At 39.6% G+C, this 23,140-nt stretch overlaps 1 protein-coding gene and 1 pseudogene across 3 annotated transcripts in view; both read right to left on the bottom strand.

Annotated features, from left to right (window-relative positions):
* LOC147007907 (tubulin alpha chain-like) overlaps positions 1-23,140 on the bottom strand; it is a 188,392-nt pseudogene that overhangs the window by 80,058 nt on the left and 85,194 nt on the right. The window lies entirely within an intron of this gene.
* LOC147007911 (uncharacterized) overlaps positions 1-23,140 on the bottom strand; it is a 38,837-nt gene that overhangs the window by 3,792 nt on the left and 11,905 nt on the right. The window contains exons 3-4 of one of the 2 annotated variants that reach the window (XM_085866024.1): positions 9,586-9,714; positions 8,524-9,047 (exon numbers count right to left, since the gene is read on the bottom strand). In XM_085866024.1, the coding sequence (XP_085722150.1) occupies positions 8,557-9,047; positions 9,586-9,714 (620 nt within the window). In that variant the 3' untranslated portion in view covers positions 8,524-8,556. Of the gene's footprint in view, positions 1-8,523; positions 9,048-9,585; positions 9,715-23,140 lie in introns of those variants that run through there. The other variant, XM_085866023.1, reaches the window with a different exon arrangement.

The following is a 23,140-nucleotide window of genomic DNA, read 5'->3' as shown; positions in this document are numbered from 1 at the left end:
TATATATATCAAGATCCACTACAAGGAAAAGCAGCACTGAAGAAGGAGCGCGTGTGGCCCGAACGACCTCCTGATTCAGGAAAATGACCCGATGATTGAACTGAAGGTTAATTACAGCTGTTACCAACGGACACTGGAATTTGCTTGATGCCGATCAGAACAGCAAATTATTTATTTCATGACTGAAGAACGGATTACAGTTGACATTTGCATCATTAATCTGAGAGCACAACCAGCTGGTGTGTTTGAGTCAAGCCTGGTCTTCCAAGGTGTGACTCCTCAATCTCAATCCAGGACCACCTTGATCTGCTCCCATGCTAATTTCTCACTAACATGCACAAGGAAATATGGACTTGGCCATGATGAGGAGGAAATCTTTGAAATCCATTGGAATCCGTGATGAGGAGGAAATCTCTTCTCAACTGCATCGCTGAGAGTCAAGTAAAGTGTGGAGAGTAAAGTGACGTCATAAAAGATGGCAGTGCCCTCGGGAAGTTACGTCGCTCACCCCAAGCTCAGCGGCTGTGTCTGTGCGAAATTGTCCTGTGTTGTCTCGTGTGTTTGTCTGCATGTGTGTGCACGATTTGTGTTTCAGATCCTCCACGAACCTTGGACCAGATGTTGAAAATAAAACAGAGTCTTTGCATCTGTTGTCAAAATCTGCAGGGGTGAAAGGTGAAAGAATAACACTCCAAAAAAAAACAAAAAATATAACTTCACAAAATAACAAGCCCAACAAAACCATTCAGTATTCAAAGTGATCAAGACGCTGGGAGGAAGAAAAAATGGGATTAAAAACGATGAGGAAAGGGGAGGGAAGGTGGTGTGATGAGAGGAGAGTTGGTTGTCGTGCTGCAGAATGGTGGAAGTATTGTGCACTTTTGGTAAAAAGCATGAAACTTTGCACAGTTGTCGTGTTTTACCGACTGACAATATCAGATCTGGGGCCAACTGAATTTTTTCCAAGATGGCGGTCATTTTCAAAATGGCCGCCACCATGGGCAAAATTACTGATACTGTTTCGAATCTGGAAGCCATTTGCACACAAACAGACAGCAGTCCCCAAGTTTAGTTCCTTCGATAAGTATGTATTTATAGTTAGGGCCCCGTCCCCTATGTCTAACGGGAATTACATGTGTGCGCTGCGAAGTTTCTTTATCGTTAGTTTTTTACATCAATCCCCTTCACTTCTTCTCACCACCGCTTCCATTGCCCACGTGTTTTTGGCTGAAGGTGTGGGCGGAGCCTCCATCACATCAGATCAAGGCTCCGCTCCAAGGAAGGGCATGGAGCGTTTCCAATGGGAGGCCAGAATGCCGGAAACTACTACAGAGCCTCTTCTGGGGGCGGGCCTCCGAGACGCCCCGACACACCGCCCGACAACCCCTCGTATAATCAGGAGGCGAGTGGCCGGGGGAGAGGGAAGAGTAGTGTGGTCGTCAAGAGTAGAGCAGTCATCGTGGCCATTGCTCTTGGTGTGAGTACAGGGCAGTCATCGTCGCCATTGCTCTTGGTGTGCGTGGTTTGAGTTGTGGTCGTCTGCGATCGTAGTCTGCGGTCTTTTGTGGGGCTCCTCGTGGTGGTGGAGGTCAAGCAGCCAGGACCTTGGTGCTCAATCGTCGTTTGTAGCAACCAGGATTGTGGCACATTTGACCCAGCACACCTCCTCACCCCACCCCTCCCACCCCCCTCCCCGTGTTTGTGTGTGGGGAAGGGTGGGAGAGGGATGAGGGGTGTGGTGGGTCAAAGGTGGGGGCGCACAAGGGGAAGGGGTGGGGTGGGAAGAACGGGTGGGGCTTGTGTCGGTGTGGCTTGTCGGTTTGGCTTGTGTGGGTGTGGTTTGTGTGGACGGGGCTTGTGTGGGTGTGGCTTATGTGGGTGGAGCTTGTGTGGGTGTGGCTTATGTGCGTTGGGTTTGTTTGGGTGAGGCTTGTGTGGGTGTGGCTTATGTGGGTGTGGCTTGTGGAGGTGGGGTTTGTGTGGCTGGGGCTTGTGTGGGTGTGGCTTATGTGGATGTGACTTGTGTGGGTTGGGCTTGTGTGGGTGGGACTTGTGTGGGTGTGGCTTGTGTGGATGTGGTGTGAGTGGGTGGAGTCAAAAAGGAGTGGATTCAATGTTTGAAAATTTTTTTTCAATTTATTATCTTTGTCTTTTGTTATTCCTGTGAATAAAATGAACCAAAATCTCTTCCCCTTCTAAATCACATAATTTGTATGTCCAAGGAACTGTACTGATTACATCAACAATTTTAAAAAGTTCATTTGTCCATCACTTCGTCTAACCTTTTTCAAAATGAGATTTACATCTGTATATTCTTACTATATCACCAACTTTGAACTTCGGCTTTTTGTCATTAATCTCTTTTTCATATTTATTTGTATTATGCCGTTTGTTGTGCCACCAATAGCAGCCCGCTCCGTGCTGCGCTGAGGTGCGACCACGCCGCCACTCTGTGACTTCGAGTCCGTTTGCCGGCAAAGTTCATGCTCAGTATACGAATGTGAGCTCCCCCCACTGACCACAATTAGTGGTGGGGTTCTAATAAAAAGAACCGTCCCAGGCCATGCATTCTACCATTTCTAAATCCATATCCTCCTTCCCCCGCTCGCCTTGAACTGCCATTTGGCGTTCCGGAAATAATTTAAAAGCTCGTAATTTGATGGAACCGGAGGGTCGCCTCGCACACCCTTGATCCGCTTCCATTAATTTGGTTTGGAAGCGGGAGAGTTTGTATCCCACTCCTAGATAACAGTGTTATAGATTTCCACCGCGCCGGCGTGCAGATGACCGCTTTTAACGAATCGCGGCCGCGCGCCCACCGGACGGGCAATCCCAGTCACAGCTTTCGGATCAACGCCGAAATCCAGCTACGGGTGTGTTTTTAATCACACCGTAAATCAGCCAACTATTCTGTCCACGTGCGACAGGGTCCGATCGCCGAATTGTCGATTTACCTAAGTTTGCACGCTGACAGAAATGCCGGGGATTTACACCTCAACGAGACCTGCTTGGAAACGAGCCGCTTAAGCAGCTCGCCCCGTTTGCGATTTGCCGAGCGGTGTATTATTGCAAGGCCCCGTTGGACCCGATTATCTTATCGGCTATTAAAAGCCAGCTAATATCCCGAACGCAATACGGCAACTCAATGGAGGAAGAGGACGCAACGAGCAGGTGAACATTCAAACAAGGACATTTATTTGTCACACATATGCACTCATGCAGTCAACGAAGCAATGCAGGTATTCCAAACATGAATGCAATGCAATGGATGGGGGGCAGGGACAAGACATGAGGAAACAAAGACCTACAGCCGTTTGTCTATTTATCATGTACACAATCACTTAACAGTTTCTACTTAGCGGACATGGCGCCACAACTTTCATACAAAGTAAACCCCAGGAAAGGAAAGGGCAGAACTGGACCCGTAGGCCTTTAATGTTCGCGGAGCTGTGGAGACCGCAAGAGCTCCGAGAGGCCATGCTGGTTACCTGCCACCCTCGTGGTGACTCGCTGGGCGACCCTCGACGTTTCGCCATAAACACGGCAGCTCGGTTGGTCCAGGTTTCGTCGTGCGTCCTGGTGGATCGGCTCGAGCCGACGACGCCTCAGAGGAACGAACGGGCCTTGCTCTTTTACGAGTTGATGCTCTTTGAAAAGCCCGCCCGCTCCTCAGCGTTGCTCGGACCGTCTCGGGGCCGGCTGGCGACTTCTCTCCGGCTGTGTCCACTGACCCACGGTTCGGCACGGTACTGCAGCCTTGGCGGCGCTCCAGTCTTCGCTGCGCTCCGATGACCCCGACCGCCCTCCACTGGACTATAACCTTGGCGCTCTCCACCCCAACTTCAGCTCGACTCCAGACAGACTCCTCACAGACTGCGCGACTCCGAACCCTGACAGACTGCTCGCTTGGCGTTCCAGCGCGCCTTTTTATGGGGTCCGTGGATGAGGTTTGATCTTTCACCTCTCACCCTTCACCCCCGCTGGTTCCGCCCCTTTTGGTGTTTTGATCCGATCTCATCGCGAAATGCGGGGAAAGCGGACGTGGCAGAGATCACCGGCCGTGGAAAGCGGACGTGGCAGAGATCACCGGCCGTGGAAAGCGGACGTGGCAGAGATCACCGGCCGTGGAAAGCGGACGTGGCAGAGATCACCGGCCGTGGAAAGCGGACGTGGCAGAGATCACCGGCCGTGGAAAGCGGACGTGGCAGAGATCACCGGCCGTGGAAAGCGGACGTGGCAGAGATCACCGGCCGTGTAAAGCGGACGTGGCAGAGATCACCGGCCCTGGAAAGCGGACGTGGCAGAAATCACCGGCCGTCCCCCCAACGAGGCAGCCGTCGTGTTTGGAAGAAGTGCCGCTCGTTGGGAAACAGGGATAAACTCGAACCCACGCCTCCAGAATCCAAAGAGCGACTTGGCCAGCCACGAACACCAACCAGGACGAGCGCCAACTCGGACGGGCGCGATCATTGACAAGGAGCCACGAACTCAACCAGCAGGAACCAACCAACTTCTCTCTCGCAAGATCAGCTCGCGACCTTTCTTATCCCTCCCCCTCGCAGGGGTGGAGCGTCTGTTCTGAGGTAACTCGCCTCCTGATTGGACGGTTGCATCGCGCAATTTGCTGGCTGTCCCTCATTGGACAGGCCCACGGTAGGCGGGGCAACTCCCACCTTTCTGGGGCGGAGTCAGAGCTGAGGCGATCGTAGCTCCGCCTTCCTCCTCACCTCCTCACCCACATGCATAATGGTGACGGTGGAGCGAGGCGACGGTCCGCCGTTGTTGTTGTTGTCATAAAAACCTTACGAAAAAACAAACCCGCAGCGCACACATGAAATTCCCTTCAGACACAGGGGATGGATTCTAACTATCCACATATACTTAACGAGGTAACTGAACTATGGAACTGCTGTCTGTTTGTGTGCAAATGGCTGCCAGATTCGTAACAATATGTCTCATCATTCTATTGTGGTATTAGACGATAGGGCATGTGGTCCTCAGAGCTTGTCTTGTGTTCTCCATCTCCCGACTAAATAAAACTTATTTTATAATTAAGTTAAAAAATTTTAATGAATTATCGTTCATATTCCTGCGTCATCGGTTGGAGCATTTTGTTGAATTTTAGGTTTTGTTGAATAACTAATATTTCGTCGGTAAAATAATTATCACGATCTCGATATTTATCCAATAAAATTGTACGTTTCATTTATCAACGTTGCTGCGATTTTTCATTTTTGAAAAGGAGCCAATCGGCAACATCGTAAGAGAGTCCTGCGGTACGGCGAATAGCGGATCACGTGTGTAAACAGATGCTGTTGGTGAAAAGTATCGGTGAAAATGGCATCAGTTGGTGTCAAATTTGGTGTAAAAAATAGGTGTTATGCACATGTTCCAGGTGCCGGTGGTGATATTGCACCATTTACCGAAAAAAGGTGGAGAACATTCTTGAGTGCTGTAGATATTTGGAGCGATTTGGTGGGAAACCAGGCCGATTTAACGAGGTCCTTCGTCCGCGATCATGGTCTACACTGCAGCGCATGTGAAAGTGCATTGCTGGTCCCTGAAACTGGGGGTTGCCACGCAGTGTGTTACTGGTATTTCACTGATTCTACCAAGCAAAAACGTGCCAAAACTGCTAAACAGAAGCATCAGAATGTCACCCAATCATCCGGTAAGTTTAAAAGTAGCCTACAAATACATCACGAATGAGAAAATTGCATATACAATCACGTTGGGAGGCCTATGATATTGGGTCAGGTCAGTCCCAAATGTTGTGATTTGTGTAGTCTACATGAATCGTAAAATGTGGGACTTTTGTTTTTACATGTAGTAGATCGATTCCATATATCTTCTGGGGCTTTTTCAATATTCTGACATAACCCTGCCCTACAAAAGGTTGATGCCTACCATAGATATCCCTGTTGGAGGATTTATAACACGGGAGTCTAGGGTCTCGGTAGGGAGCCAACCTGCACCCTGCAAGACCCCACAAAATGCTGCATGACTTGATAGAAAACCTTTCCAAATATATTCTACCAACTTAATCATTAATCATAATCATTTTTTCCTCCCTTGTGAATGATTGTTTAAAATTCATCAGTTTTGATGTAATTTAGAATGTGCAATTTCTAACAGAAAAAAAAGTGTGCAGTTTTGAATGTTGAAATTTCAGTTGGTATTCCATTACATAAAAATAAGAGTCAGTTGGGGGAGGGCAAGCAAATGTTTTGAATTTTTGTTTTTGTTTTTGTTTCTGCCTAACATGTGCACTGTATTTATCTGGTAGTCCATGTTTGTGCAGTAATTATAACTACAGCAAAATTGACAATTAAAAAAAATCTCAACAGTAGAGATACTAATACCAAAGAGAAAGTTCTATTTCGAGAAGAAATATATTTCAGTGGGTTGCCACATACACTTTTTGATTAGTTTTTAAAGGAAAGTACAGCATTTTGGGGTTTGAAAATATCGTTATTTCATTTTAAAAATACAGAGGAGAATTCTTCCAAGGAGCCATTTGCTTTAGAAAATTAGTTTCTTTTTAAATCCTTTATAGTGCTGCACAAACTTATATTTTTCCCAATTTAACCTATTTTATAATTGAATTGACCATTAATATGTGTAATGTTAGTAAATTTTTAGATTAAGAAATCCTTACCCAAAATTTTCATTTTTAAAAATGGTGCATTTTGGTTGTTTTTGGATAGCTTTTGGAAACTTTTTTTTTCAAGCCAAGCAGATCTGCTGCACATGTGTGTAAATTGATTGTTGCATCAGTTACATGTATGAATGATTAGGCCTAAAAATTGTTGTGTTGACCTCCACTGACAAGAATCACGAGAGCATTTGATTTTTTTTAATGTTCAATTAAACAAACTTCTGTTTTACTTTATAATTTGTTAGCAAGAAAAAATCACAAAATTTGGCAAACCGTTGCCATGGCAACATGCAAAATATTTTTTTCAAAAAACTCTCCATTTCATCACAGCTTGCTAACCTATAAACAACTTGCTAATGTTACAGCATGATCTGATATTTGTAAATGTGTACAAAATTATGAGCAAATTTTTAATTTTACCTGAGCCCAAATTTCAGGTCATTGACATTTGACCTCGGGTCACTGATAAGATTGACCTTGACTTGCGCTAATTAATGTATTTCTTAAAACTAGATATTTATATGATTATGTTGATACCAAACATGGCATCATTTGTCAAAACATTGGCAAGATAATACCTCTTGAATGCGGTCAGGTCTTTTTGACCCATAGTACCCCGTTAAAACATTACTTGTTTGACGCATTATTTTTCGGCGGGAATTACTAATTAATGCTCCATTTTTGAGCGTGGGAACAAAGGGGATATTGATAAGAAATGCAATACCTATATTTTAAGACATAATATATGTAGTTCCAATGTGGAGACCACAAAAAGCACTTTCTGAAGCGATTTTGACTACATGCCCTATAGTCTATATTGGTGGCCGGTCGCAATTTATAGGTGACTGGTCATTTCTTATTGCCTCGTCAGTTTGTTCATCTCTAACTCTTAGTTCCTCCTTTGTGAATATTTTCCCTTGTACGATCTTGTTATTTTTTGAGTTTCGGGTTGTCTTTTTAAAATTAACTTTATCAGGGCGTCGTCTTCAGAATATCTGTTCCCAGGTGTTCACACTTCCTTTTCTCACACCTTTTCATTTGAAATATTCCATTGCCCATATTGAGGTCCATTTTCCTTCTTTGTCCAGTATTTCATTTTTATGCTGATTCTTTCCTTGGGTCATCTGATTTATGTTTTCCATTGCTTGTTATCTTGCTTTATTAGTTATTTCCTTTATACTTTCCTGGGTGAAGTGTCTTTGCCTCCTTGATGATGTTGAATTGAATTTCGGTCATGGAATACCTTCGGCCTTGGCTAACAGCTTTGTTTGGTTTAATTGGTTCATGAATCTTTCTCCTCCACTGTTCGTCCCCCATGTTTCGTGTGTCCAATACACTTTGCAGTGGAGGACGATTCCCTTCTCCTCTCAGCTCCAGCCCTATTCATTTATTTTTCTCCGATTTGGCTGGAACCAAGTAGTTCTTGGTTGTGCAACGGGTGACACCTTTTTAGCTTTGGTGTGCAGCTTTGTCCTCTCGTGAGGCAGGGATTCTCTTCCTCGCTGGAGCAGGTGCCTGCAGTCATTATCCTTTTCAGCACACATTCCGGATGCTCGGTGCGGCCGCACAGACTTAGGCCTCAGCCTTCCAGGTGTCTGTGTCCCGTCAGTCATTTTCTCTGACTAATTGTCATTGTTTGGCATATTTTTGTTGCAGTCAGCCATTTTGCTTTCCCCAAGAGGCTGGAGGACCTCAGTTGCTTCAAAGGGGTTACCGCAAACACGCAGAGGAGTCATGCCAAGAAGGTACATGCCAGGGCTGTGTTTCTGCCTGCTTGCATTCTCCTCACTAGTTTGCTAAATAGCTTGACATCGCCGGAATCATTCACAGGGGGGGTATCCACAACAAAACTCTTCTCACCAGTGTGAGTTTGTTTCTGTTTATTCAAGGATGACAACTCACGAAAAAAAACTTACAAAATACAGAACACTTGACGGTTTCTCCCCAGTGTGAGTTCGTGTGTGGTTATTCAAGGTTGATAATTGACTAAAATCCTTCGAACACACAGAGCACGTGTAAGGTTTCTCCCCAGTGTGAGTTCGTTTGTGGTTATTCAAGGTTGATAACCGACTAAAAACCTTCGAACAAACTAAACACTGGTACGGTTTCTCCCCAGTGTGAGTTCGTTTGTGTCGATTCAAGGTTGATAACCGACTAAAAACCTTCGAACACACGAAACACTGGTACGGTTTCTCCCCAGTGTGAGCTCGATTGTGTCGATTGAAGGTTGATAAATAATTAAAATCCTTCGAACACACAGAACACGTGTACAGCTTCTCCCCAGTGTGAGTTCGTTTGTTGTTCTCCCGTTGGTTGGAATGTTGATTGAAATGATCTTCGATGAAGAACTGTGCAGAGTTAGTCAAAAAAACGTTTTCCATTTGTTTCTCTGCAAAGAAAAAGGCATGGCTATAACTAATTAGGTCATGATGTGGTTACTGCAAATAATTGTGGGATATCATCAGTGTCAGGTTCATTCAATGTTGGGGACACGAGAGATTTAAAGGAAAAAAAAACAACATGGGGAACATGGGGGCCATTTAAAGGAAAGAAGAATCGATGTTGTGAGTTTTCCATGTTTGTTGATTGCCAATAACCAAGCAGCAGATGAACTGAGATGATCATGGTAAAACAAAACAACAAGAGCAATCAGAGATCAGAGAACCTTGCCAGGACTTGTTTTGTGTGGTGTTTGTGTAGTTTTTTTTTGCACAAAAACTCAAACCGCTGGCCACAGAGCAAGGATGTTATGTACACACAAACTAAGAAATAACTAATTCTGGGGAATCCTCCATGAACATGAATGTTCTCCCCCGGAGTCCATTTCCAAAATCGTAACACTATTACAACTAACAAAGTTAAAATGTGAAACATGAAAAAGCACATGAGAAAAAAAAAACAACCATTAGGTATCCGCAGTTACATACCTGTCCCCTTGTTTACACCTGGCTCTTGTTCATCTCTGTGTACCTCACGAGATGATACAGATCCAGAACTTACGGGACCCTCTGGGATTGACATTTCTGAATCAAAGGGCTGGAGTAGCTTTCGTGCACCTGCAAGAGTGAAGAATGAAACGTGAACTTTCACACGCACACACTTACACACATGTACACTGTGCACCCGAACAAAAAAATCGTGGGTGGAGGAGGCCAGGTTCGAAACCCGCTCCGCACTCCGGCGGCTTGTCCATGTATCCTCTGGGACCACGTTTAAAACGTCGGCGGCTGGGCACCACAGTGTGGCCACCAGATTTCCCATGTGCTCTCGTTCCCCCCAACCATTGAGCTGAGACACGCATTCAAATTTCGTCAGGAAAGCCTCTCGACTCCCTGACCGATCAAAATATACCAAGGGGATGACACTGTTTTTAAAACTCTTCTCCACCGATCGTTCCATATCCAATTCCACCTAAGGGCCAAGGAAGCCCCCGCCCAATGTTGGATTTGACTTGGATAACCTTCTTCTTCTTCTTTCGGCTGCTCCCGTTAGGGGTCGCCACAGCGGATCATCCGTATGATCCGCATTGTGATTTGGCACATGTTTTACGCCGGATGCCCTTCCTGACACAACCCTGGTCGCCTCTTACGACACAGGGATATGGTACACCTATTTTAACCGGGGTATACACCGGCCCAGTACACTGGTACTCATTTCGCCGACCTCGGAAGGATGACAGGCTGAGTCAACCCCCTGGTGTATTAATTCAGTGGCCCAACGGGGCTTGAACTCAGGACCTTTTGGATCCCAAGCCGCTGCCCTAACCACTGCGCCAACACACCAGGCTTATTTGACTTGGATAACCATTATATTATATTATAGATATTATAGAATTATAGATAACCATTGGTGAGAACCGAGTTGAGTGAACTTTTTATATAGTCTCTTTTAAAGTGCGATTGAAACGCTCAATAACAACCGCTTTTCCTTCATTAAAGGTGCTGTATAATGTAATGTTGTTCTTTTAAAGAAAATTCATAAATATTTTGTTGTAGAACTCTGTACCCTCATCAGTCCACAATTTTTTTAGGTTTTCTCTTGCTTTTATTAAATATCTGTTGAAAGGCAAACATAAGAGTATTAACTATTTACTTTTTTAAAGAGACAACCCACGCATATCTACTCCTCAAATCAATAACGGATAAAGCATACTTGTTCCCCTCATCATTATTGAGTTCAATCAAATCAGCAGACCAGCAATAATCAACTTCTTTGGAATAAATCTTCCTTCTATTAAACTTTGTGATTATTGGTTTATGTAATTCATCAGCTAATTGCTCTTCAATCTTCATGACATCATGACAGCCTATAAGTTTTTTGAATTTCCAAGCCCAAGTTTCAATTTAGCACTGATCATCTTCTTCAAGATTAACTTATTAACTTTTTCTCTCAAGATTGGATTTTGTATTAAAGATAAATTACACATTTCTCGATCCGCTTCGTGTTTTTCTTCCAATGTTGTGCTAATTTCATAATCAATATCGTGCCTCATGCACACTTCATCAACCCAAATGATAGGTTTGCTCCAAGGTTTAGGATTGTCAGCCTCATCTAATCTTTAATTCAAGTTTGTTCCTGGACCACAGAGAGAATACCCTGGGAGATGTAATTCCCCTGGTATTCCAGTTGTTGTAAATTTACTTCCTGATATAAACTTTTGTATATCTCCCCTCGTTTGTGTTTGGTGATGAATTTACTATTTTTTGAGCCACACACTAAACATGTGCCTTTTTGCATAATCCTATTATTTTTACTTTTAACATATGAGATATTTTTACTCTTGGTTTTCTTTTTACATTTGAGACAATAACTCATTTATTCATGTGAAAAATTCCTGCAGAGTGCGAAAACCTTTTTAGTTTCCAACATGCACATTTGAATCTTCATTTTTAAAACATAAAGAATCCTTGGAAATGTCTTTACTCTCTCCTTCATTTATTTAAGAAAAAAAACGTAAAACTTTAATCAAAGTCAATTACACCAACATCATCAATAATACAATCGTTTCCTTCTTTCTCTTCTTTATCTCCACGTTCTCGTTTAAATCTTCTCCCTGAAATCGATTTTAATACTCTTGACGCATATATTTCTAATAGGCTTGTCAATTCTTTGTTTTCCTCCTCAGTGCATTGAGATTTATTTATTTTCTGTAATACGTTTGATATTTTTATAATCTCACTGGTTTCCATATTTTTATGTTTATTTATTCTCTCTCTTTCCTCCCTCTCTCTCCTCCTTCTCTCTCTTCTCCCTCTCCTCCTTCTATCTTTTTCCCCTCTCCTCCTCTCTCTTCTCCCTCTCCTCCTTCACTTTTTTCTCCCTCTCCTCCTTCTCTCTTGCCTCAGTTTCTTCAACTCCTTCCTCATCCCTTACTATCCTTGAACCACTTTCACCCCACAGAATATCATACATATATTCATCTGGATTCTGTGATACTCTTGCATCCACAATTATTTTTCTCATATTAAATAGGAAGCCAATAAAATTTGATGATGATTTCTCAGAGTTTTATATTTTATCACTTTTAGAAGTTCATTTTTATTTAATATTTTAATCAAATCTCTATTTGTGGGTATTTTAATATCAGTATAAGGCCAGATCTTCATTGAAAAATGCCCGTGTCTATGGTTCAATTCATAAGGAATGTAAAATCGAACACCGTTTTCTTGTAGGTATCCTTGAATGCAAAAATTATAATTTTCTTGAAACATTCTTGCTGTCATTTATGAATCAGAAATATATAATAGATTAATATGATGACGTGTAATACTATTGTTGATGCGGTAGCGCTTAACAGCACTGCCGTCTAAGGTATCGCCGGCTAGTTCGGCACAGGTCTCGGGTCACGCACCGAAGCACTATACCAAAGTACCCCTGTGCCTTGCCAGTTGGGGATATACCCCGGCTCCAGACTGGGTTTGATCAGAGACCGAGCGAAGTCTGCTGCAATCCCTAGCCAGTTTCGTTTTAAATACAAATCGAGCGATTGTTCCTCAGCACGACACGGATAAATTCAGGGTGGCAAATTTCGTATGAATCAGCCAGATTTAATGGGGAAACATCGGGGAACACGACACAAGCAAAGCATTCGCGATAACGTTATAATTCATCGATAACCCGCCCTTATCTCGGGAGCTACGGATACGGGTTTCGCAGGGGGGCCCTAACAAAATAAGCCTGAGGCCTGGACAACATGCATACAAGACACGGAGTACTTGGTGGTGCCTCATGGACGAGAGGAAAGGTGTGGAAGGCACGAATACGGCTCGTGACAAGCCGATGTCACCGGATTCGAGCACCCAGCCCGAGCATGCAGCGTGGCAAGATGGCGGCGACGTCCTCCTATCGGCCCAGTCCACGCACGCAGACTCGGTGTGTCCAGCTCCTGTGAGGTCGACGACACAAGAGCAAAAGATCCGGTATGTGTTCCAGCTGGTTTTTCACAAGGTGCAGTATGCAAATCCAGGCCTGGCCTGTACACCAGATGAGGCCAAATCTGGGTGTTGGACTCGGCAGGTGGATTGATGGGATGAAAAGACGTGGTCGAGCTGTGCAGGGAGTAAGGACAGTCAGAGGCTTTGTGGTTGGATTCAGGATGAACCTGGGGATGACCTGCATGCTGGATCCATGGCCAAGGAGGAACAGCTGGTCAAGTGACTCCTCACAAAGCAGATCGCAGACAGGAAAAGCAGTTGGTCTTGCCTTTTGGGGCGGGCTTTTCGGACCACTTCCGGAGACGCGTGATTGGTCCATGGTCCGGGTTTTCAGCAGCTCTCCGCCAATGGGTTGCTGGCACGTCTTGTTGACTGGCTCTGTCAGGGCGCTGGGTGGGGGCTGGTTAAGAGGGGGGAAGGAAAAAGAAGGTACCTCTCGGAACACCACCACTCTATGAACATTGGACCCCCTGATACACCTTCCGAAACACATTTAACCTCCGATTACCAAACAACCTCGCTAAACATGCATTTAAGGGGGGATCTGGGCTAATCCTATATTTAATAACCCACTAAGGGCCCATTTCCACAACAATACCACCCCATCTTCCTTTTGTTAAATCAGTTTGTTTTCCTTGGCTTTGTGTAATTATCCAATTTCTTTCCTTCTTTGTCATGTAAACTATTGCTTCACCATCATATAATTTCCTATTCCTGAAATCGTGTATTTGTTGTTTGCAAATTGTGCTTCCACATTTCTCTTGATTCTTACTTCGAGGATAATGTTCTTTTTTAAGAGACTGATAAAAGATTGATTTGATTAACATACACCCCAGTTGACATTTTACTCCTCATTTATTTATCAAAAAAATGATGTGAGACTAATCATGACACAGTTATCTGTATTAATCTGTAATTCTGTTTCTTCCAAAAGCAAACAATATGGATCAACTTCCCACTCTCTCCTCTTTCAATGTATTGGGAAGTATCCACTCGATTCGACTTTATAGTTTCCCTTTGAGCACTCCCTGAAATCGATTTTAATACTCTTGACGCATGTATTTCTAATAGGCTTGTCAATTCTTTGTTTTCCTCCTCAGTGCATTGAGATTTATTAATTTTCTGTAATACGTTTGATCTTTTTATAATCTCACTGGTTTCCATATTTTTATGTTTATTTATTCTCTCTCTTTCCTCCCCCCCTCTCTCTCTCTCCTCCTTCTCTCTTCTCCCTCTCCTCTTTTTTCTCCCTCTCCTCCTTCTCTCTTACCTCAGTTTCTTCACCTCCTTCCTCATCCCTTACTATCCTTGAACCACTTTCACCCCACAGAATATCATACATATATTCATCTGGATTCTGCGATACTCTTGCATCCACAATTATATTTCTCATATTAAATAGGAAACCAATAAGATTTGATGATGATTTATAAAAGAGTTTCGAAAAGGTCAATCACAAAGATTGTATACAGGCTTTTAAATGCTGTCATATCCAAAATGGGTTCTTTATTTCCATTGCTTTCACACAGCTTTTGGTAAGACTTGTATGCTTCAGCATAATCATTTTTCCCCAATTAATTTCCAATCTATCTCGTGGATAAAATGTTCCATCGAGAGAAACGCGAAGTTGTATCACCTTTGCATGATCACTCAATGCATTATTCTTATCAGTAGCAGTATCACCATCTGGTTTTTAAAAAATGAGCCACAGATATCGTGGCTTTCCTTTCAGAACACCCAGATTCCACGTGTAAGTGGTTTGGTTCAGTTTAACGTGTTGGCATCTTCTTTTAAGGTATGATACATTTAGTGGTTTCGTTGAGTTAAGTCTTCCATTCAACATCTCTTCTGTTTTAAGATGAGGAGTATATTCACTAATATACCAACTAATTTCATCAATAACAAATTTATTCTGAGCAGCAAAAGCATTGGCAATGTAATTTATTTTATTAAGGAAAAATGTTATTATTTATTTTGGAAAAAATATGTTAAAACTTTTGAAACCCTGACCCAAGTATTTGAATTATTTCTGTCGTTCTTGGGGAGACAACTGAGTTTTGCCTTTCTTAATTTCTTTTCTTGTTTGCAATTTATGGGATTCCTTTTGGGCATCTTTTACACTCTTGATAGCAACCGCTACATTTCCTACAGCGGAAGCATTTGAACCAATTAGGTATTTATGTGAAAGAATAACTGAACCTATACCCATTAGAGTATCCATTATTCCATCTCCTTTTTTTCTAAATTAATGTCCTACACCCCTTTGTCTCTTAGGTTTATAGTATCCTCCACCAAGATACATATTCACCCTTGCAGTCTGGGGAAAGGAACATCCCATCCCCTGTAATTATTTTATATATTCCCAACTCGTGTTTCCTCACAATAACCATCGTATTTATTTATTTATTGGAAAACTTCACATCGGTGAATTCTGATGGATATAATTTCTCCATGAAAAGAAATCATGCTATTATCTTGGTCGGTTATCCTAAAATTTACCCTGCATATATGGTTTTTCCTGACACAGGTTGATAAACCAGATTTTTGGGTTCCATATTGAATTTATAACCAATTGGGGTTGAGTATGCACTGAATGAAAATATTGTATTTGTTCTTATTCCATCATTATAAGCACCATCAATCAAATCACAGGGAATTAATACCGAATTTATGCCTGAGGATATTTGAATGACATTATCACTGTAAAACGTCCCATTAGTTTCAATCTTTGATTGAGGAGAAACCCAATAACTCTCTGAATGAATTATCAATTGTGAAATCAACCTTGTTATTTTTAAGTTTAATCGTTGATTTTGAAGTTTGTTTGTGAATATCGAAAACAATATTTTTTGGTTCATCACCCTGTTCTTTCATAAGGCGAGCAATTTCGGAAGATATTTGAGAAATCTCATATGCTCCGGGTGAAACTGTTATCGTTTTGTATCCACTTCCTGGATTATGACTAAACTTATCGTTTTTCTCTGTGATATTAAACAAGGATTATAAGTTTCCATAGACAATAAAGATGCCTCATATTATTTTGTTGCATCTTGTTGTAGTGGGTATGGAAATGAAGATGCGTAGTTGCTTGTTGTGAAATTAAAACTAACAATTGTGCTTCTCATCTTATTCAATATGGAATAAAATATCTTTGTATTGGCATTTATTAATTATTTTCATGTTCATCAACTGGTCTAAAATGGCTGATGCTTCATGAAAACAATTATTTCCAGCCTTCTGACGACCTAACAACAATAACAGTCTATTAACTAATTGTGATGGGTCATTTGGAAGAAAACTACCATGTGAACCAAGCCGACTTATAGTCTGAATGATGTGTTTCTCCTTCTCATTCTTCCGACTTTTACCAGATATATTGACCCTGTAATTAAGAGAGTCCAGGAAATCAATATTTACTCTATCATTCTTGTTTTTCATATTCAATGGTTTATCAAAATACTTTGATTTATCCCTCACAGTTGAACCTTGTCTTCCATCTTTTGTTCGAAGAAACATTCATCTCGGAGTTAGTTTGACAGGGGATTGAGCAGAACTCAAGAATCTAAATTCATCATTAAATATCAATCCCTTTTCTTGAACAAGATGAAATATTGCTGGATGTTCTGTTGGAATGAGTCCTGCTTTGGTTTTTTAATCCACTGAATGTTCATTGTTTTGAAGAGCCTTCACAATATAATCAGGCGGTTGATTAATCTCTTCCAGTTGTTGAAATAATCCTTCATCATCATATTCTAATTCTCTTATTCTTCCTCCATCATTTGACTGAAATATTTTAACATTTGAAGTTATTTACGAGTACATTCTATTGTGGGAACTGTGGAAGCATGTATAATTTTTTCTTGGGAAGTTTTTTAAAGTGGTTAAAATTTTTTCTCGTTTTCTTTCAAATGCTTCTTCACCCGTGAGTTTCTGTCTGCGTTTCTTCTTTATGTCGTCCTGTTGTTTTACAACTTTGAAACAAACTCTTGATGTTCCTTAAATCTTCTTCCTCTTTCTTTTGCATCCATTTATTTTTTGGAAAATATCATTTCCTGAATAATACAGGTCAACAGGGAAATTTTCCTTTTCTTCATCATTAAAGTAGATGTGTTCAAATATATCCTTTTCTTTAAATATTTCATCAAATTCTTTATTTACATTAATACGAGTTGTAATTTCTTCTTCACTAATCACTTGTATGTCTGCTTTTCAGATGTTTGCATTGAGTTTCCTCATCAACATCAAAACCAAATGATAAAATCTTAACTCCATTTCCACTCAGATGTTTAATAATTTGTCTCATTCCTTCTGGATTAGTTTCTAATTTCCCAAGACCACCAGATTTTAGTTTCTTTGACTCACTCTTTCAATGTGAATATTTTGTTGTACCAAGGGAAACCTCCTCAAATATTTGACCTTCATTCCTCAATCGCATATATTCCTCTACTGAAATATAGTAATAATCTTCACCTTCTACTTCTCCTGATCGTATTGCTCTGGTTGTTGTAGATACAATTCGAATCACATGTTTTTTTAAAAAAAACTGACAATATTTTAATTTTTACAATTCAAGAACCTTGATTTATGAAAGTTTTTTTTTTTTCCAGAAGCAGATTTACCCACAAGATTTATAATAATAGTTGCCATTTATATGTCATTGTAAATAAAATAAAAAATATATCTCTTAATATCTCATCTTGTTTCACAACAATATATTTATATTTTTCAGTCATGTGCTTCATATAATCCCCAAATTCCTATTTACGACATAATGTTGAACAATTGTCTCTCCAAAAATTGCTTATATCTATTGAATTTAACTGGAATAAAATAAAAGTATTAGCAGTGTTTTTTATTGAGTGACGAAGGAGTTGAAAGTATGATTGACGAAGATAAATATAATTACAAGAAGAATGACTCCCTCTTGTGTAGTAGCTATCCATAACCGTTAGGTTTCTCTCATTAACAGAATCATCAAAGACAACGAGGTTCTTTTTTGACTTATCCAAATCTTGGGGTGAAGGTATATCATCCATATTATCACAAAGAAAACAAGTTATCAGTTTTGATATCTTTTTACTTTTCTGTTTATCACAAAATAGTTGTATTATATCTTCAATGTTGTAATAATTTCGTTCGTTTTGAAGTTTAAATAAACCGATTATATCTTCTTTTTGAAGACCCGCATAAAAACCTTGTGAGAGTCGTTGATACTCAGGTTGAAAACTTGACTTTGTAAAAACTATTAAATTATCATAATCCAAAAAGTTGGGAGTGAGGAGCATCTTTAAAAACAAACAGGTTTTTCCACATCCGCTTGAACCAACTTTGAGACATCTTAATGAATTTGGAAGATTTTTATAGTTGTTAAATTTTTTCTTGTTTTCCAAAATGGGTAAAAAATGATTCATTTATATATTTGGAATAAATGGTTACTTAATTTTTTATTGCCTTTTTTAGAAACTCTATGTTTTATCCCAAGTTCAAGTTTAATTTCAAGATAATCCATTATTTTATTTATACAATATCTTGTGTTGATATTTCCTGAAAATGACAATTGTTAATAATATAAATCATCAATCCATGAAACATTATTGTCATTTGTTCAGTCTATTCCCTTGTTAGAAAAGATGTATTATCACCCTCGTACTTAACATTCATTTATTTTGTTAATATTGCAAAGTAATTCATTTTTGATGTAATTTTGAAAACAGTTATGTTCTTTTTTATATTTTTTTTTTTCATAAATTAGAAGATAATCACAGAATATACATTGTTTATGGGCTTCTGACTCTGTTTAATCCCACTCTATCATATGCAGAACAATTCTCAAATTTGTCAAATGGAGAATCAGGGAATTCAAGAGGCTCAAGATCTAGTATACTCTTCATATTTATAAAGTAAAACTTCACTTCAAACAAAATTAATCTTCGGTATCATCTTCGGTACTTTCATTGGTGCTTTCACAATCATCTATAAAACTACTTTCATATCTATCGTTTGAACACAAACTCTCGGTATCATAACTGTCTTCTGTTCAAACAATTTGCTATCATCACTCTCATAAGCTTCAAAATCTTCAGTTGAAGAATGACTCATATTTAGTTAGTAGAAAAAACATTACCATCTGTATCTATATACTTTTTTTCATTAACAGATTCAACTACTACATTTTTTCCATGAAGGTAATTTAAAAATGGTCCTTAACGACGACTGAACGAAATGTCATTTCACCTGATATATTAACATCCTTTATTTCATCAAGATTTGCATCTTTAAGGTTGTTGAAAAAAATACAAATTTCTCCTTGCATATTGGAGATGGTCTTATCTTTTCTTTCTAAAGCTTCATCCAAAAGATTTTTCTTTTTTGATACTTTTTCTTGTTTCATTGCTTTTTCTTTTGAATATATTGCCAGAAGGAGAAGAGAAACTTTTGTTAGAGCTACTTTAATTGATGTTCCAGAAATACGAAAAGCCTTTCCACTGAAGGAAATTGAAGAACTCATATTATTCAGCATAATTGTTCTTATCAAATAGTTATATTTATCTTTATTCAATTTTACATCTTCGACAAATTTCTCAGTATCTTTTACAAATGTAGAGATTGATTGAAACTTGTATTTTTTCTTGATACATTGTATTTATTAAGTTTTAAAAAGTTGGTGAATAAAATGGTTTTAAGCACAGATTCACCAGTAAATTAAATGAAATTTTCATCAAGAAAATTTTAGTTAAAGCAAATTTTTGCTCTATAAACATGATGAATACAATCTACTGCGACGTTTGTAATCATGAATATAAATGTTATAAAAAACACCTTCAATCCAAGAAACACACATTCAATCTTTTCAATATGATAGATGTAATATTGATATTCTTTTTAAAAAAATTATAATAAACACCTTCAAACACGCAAACACAAGAAGAATGAAGAAAGGGAAGGTGCCACTAAATTCTCCATTGAAAACACTGATGGGGCATTTAAAAGGAGATATAAAAATAAGATTATTTCGCTTTGAAGACCCTGGACCATCTTAAATCATTGAAGCTGTTGATATGGTTAAACAAAGTATTGAAACTGTAATTAAAAACACATTAAGTGAAATGAAAACTTTTAAGTTTTATATCGGAGTAAAATTGAATATGGCAAGAGAAGGTGATGAAACTACTCCCTATATGAGGACAAACCCTCACTTTGTCACGTCATTTCAAGATTTTGTAAGATGTGATGTTTACGATGAACTCCAGAGACAAGAACAAGATGTTGATAACACTGTAATAGGTCGTGGATTTGCTATGACAAAAATAATCTTTTTAGATATACAAATCTTAAAATCAGATGCTTTTAAAGCTTCTTCTTATATTGTTATTACCAAAAGAGATAAAACTTAAGAAAGCGGTCGTTAATATTCAAAACAAATATAACTGGAGGGGGAGGTGCAAAACCTCCGCCGCCAATACTGCGAGGTCACTCAAGTGAACCTGATATCCCAGTCATTCAATTTGATGTCAACAGTGCTCACAGAGTTATAGTTTGCAACTTTCCCTTTTACTTTTAACTTTTACATACTCAATTCATTCGTCATAACTGGATTCTTTGAGACTGAAATGGATTTTACATGGGTATATCCACCTGAAGTTCCAAAATCAGCGGCAATTATAATTTTGGCATGTTTTTTTTGTTGGAAATCACTTATAACATGTAGAAATGCAAAAAAAAGAAATCGAAATTTTGTTGAAAAAAAGTTGCAAATTTTTTTTTTCTCTAACAATTTTTTTTTGGGGTGGGTGGGGGGGGGGGGTTGGAAATCACTTAAAACATGTAGAAATGCAAAAAAAAAAATTCATTTTTTTTTCAAATTGGCCGCCATCGTGGCCATATTGGATTTTGGACCAACTCCAAAATCTAATGGCATGATCCTTGGACCAGACCAACCCCCCCCCCCCACACCAAGTTTCGGAGTAATCCGTCGAGTTTTTCCGTAATACTGTTCACAAACAAACAAACAAACAACCAGAAAGGGGTGAAAACAGTAACTTCCATCCATCTTTGATGGCAGAGGTGAATAAATGTTTTCTATGGTCTGTTCTTGCCCACTTACATCTTCCACAATGGAAACATGAAAGGGTTGAACATTATAAGAAATACGAGAATACGCTAAATGTTAAAGATTTTAAGTTTCCAATGTCATTGAAAGATATTCCTAAATTTGAGAAAATGAATAATCTATCTGTTAATATCTATGGATTAACGGATACAAAAAAAGTTCAAATATTAAAAATTTCAAATAACTATAAAAATGATGAAACACATTGACCTTCTTTGTTATAGTTCGGGAAAAATTCACATTGTGCTTTTATCAAAAATTTATCAAGACTAATCACCTCAAAAGTATTCAATAAACAAATAAAACATATCCCTGAAAGAGATGTCTCAACTTCTTTCATACGAAAGAACGATTAAATCAACATTCCAAATACTGTCGTAATCATAAAGCAACCATAATTAATATACGAAAAGTAGGAAAGAAAATATCATTCAAAGATTACAACAAATCTAACAAACATCCATTTTTGATTTCTGCTGATGTTGAAAGTATCCTTAAAAAGATAGGTACTGTTTCTCCAAATCCAAATAAATCATACACAAATAAAGATCAAAAACATTCTCCTTGTGGTTTCTGTTATAATATCAAATCATCTGTTCGTGATAAATACAAGTTAGAACTTTATAGAGAAGAAGATACCTCAGAGGAGTTTGGAAGACGATTGGAAAAAGACTGTATAAGACTCAGAGAAGTAATGGTTCAAACGGATAAACCAATGTCATTAACAAAGGGAGAGAAAAAGGAATTTAGGAAGAAAAGTGTCTGCCATATTTGTGAGGAGAAAATTGAGGGAGAGGTCAAGGTTAAGGACCATTGTCATCTTTCTGGTAAATATAGAGGTCCAGCTCATTCCCGTTGTAATCTTAATTGCAAGCCCCCAAACTTTATTCCTGTCTTTCTTCACAACAACGCTCACTATGACATACATCAATTTATGAATGAACTTTAAAAGACATCTGGAGATATTTCTGCCATTCCTAACACAGATCAAAAATACATCTCATTCACAAAAACAATTCAGACATCCCCCATAACGAATATCAGATTTCTTGACACATACACGTTTATGGCAAGTTCCAAGCTATTCTTTGTGAATATACTCGTTGGAAATGAATGTTATAAGAAAATGAAGTGACTCTGAAGTAGAACATGGACAAATATTCATCGGTTCGATATTTGAGTATCATGAAAATATAAAAGGACTGTGATTATGTTGGGGGAAAGAAGTGTTTTCATCAGGAAGTCTCAATTTTTCATTTGCTTATATGGGAGGAATGGGGAGAGGTGGGGAGGAAGTGAGTCACATTTTGAGCTTTTGGGTGAGAAAGTTTTTACCTTTTTCCCCATTAATTTGCATGGTTGTCTCAGAAGCAACAATTATCATCGACTGACGTCATTTGATTAAATACGTCAGCGAAGCGACGGGTACTTTGGCTGGCATCCGATATTTAGATTTCCCACCCCGAAGAAACCCCAGTCCTGACCCGAACGAATGTTCAATGACCGAGAAGGTACAGGTAAAGGGAGCAAAGACTTGCATATTTTGAGTCCTGCTGCATCAAGGCTGACGATCTTTTCTTGCAAAGTCCATGACCAGGAACATGTGCTGAAAAGTCCGTTGCCGTTGACTCCGCCCCTCACGAACGGAAATGACCCCAAGTTCCGTTCGGATGACGTCATCACGTTCTCACAGGTATCACTCAAAAACCCTCAATTTTATCATCCCACATTTTTCTCGTTTGATACCTTCCTCGATCTACGGAAATCTAGATTTGCCACACTTCCGTGTGAAATCGGTGTTGCGCTGATACTTGTAAATAAATGAAACCAATGAACTGGACAGTTGGCCCATCGTTCCTGTGTGACATTTTACACTTTCACTCTTTTTACACTTAGATTGCTCGTCAACCTGCCCTGCAATAGTTGAATTGGATCGAG

Source organism: Eptatretus burgeri, chromosome 23 (assembly GCF_056783735.1).
Source record: "Eptatretus burgeri isolate ZD-2024b chromosome 23, Ebu_testis_v1, whole genome shotgun sequence".
Taxonomy (NCBI): domain Eukaryota; kingdom Metazoa; phylum Chordata; class Myxini; order Myxiniformes; family Myxinidae; genus Eptatretus; species Eptatretus burgeri.
Note: the sequence above shows the minus strand (reverse complement) of the source record. Positions and strands in the feature narration are given on the sequence as shown.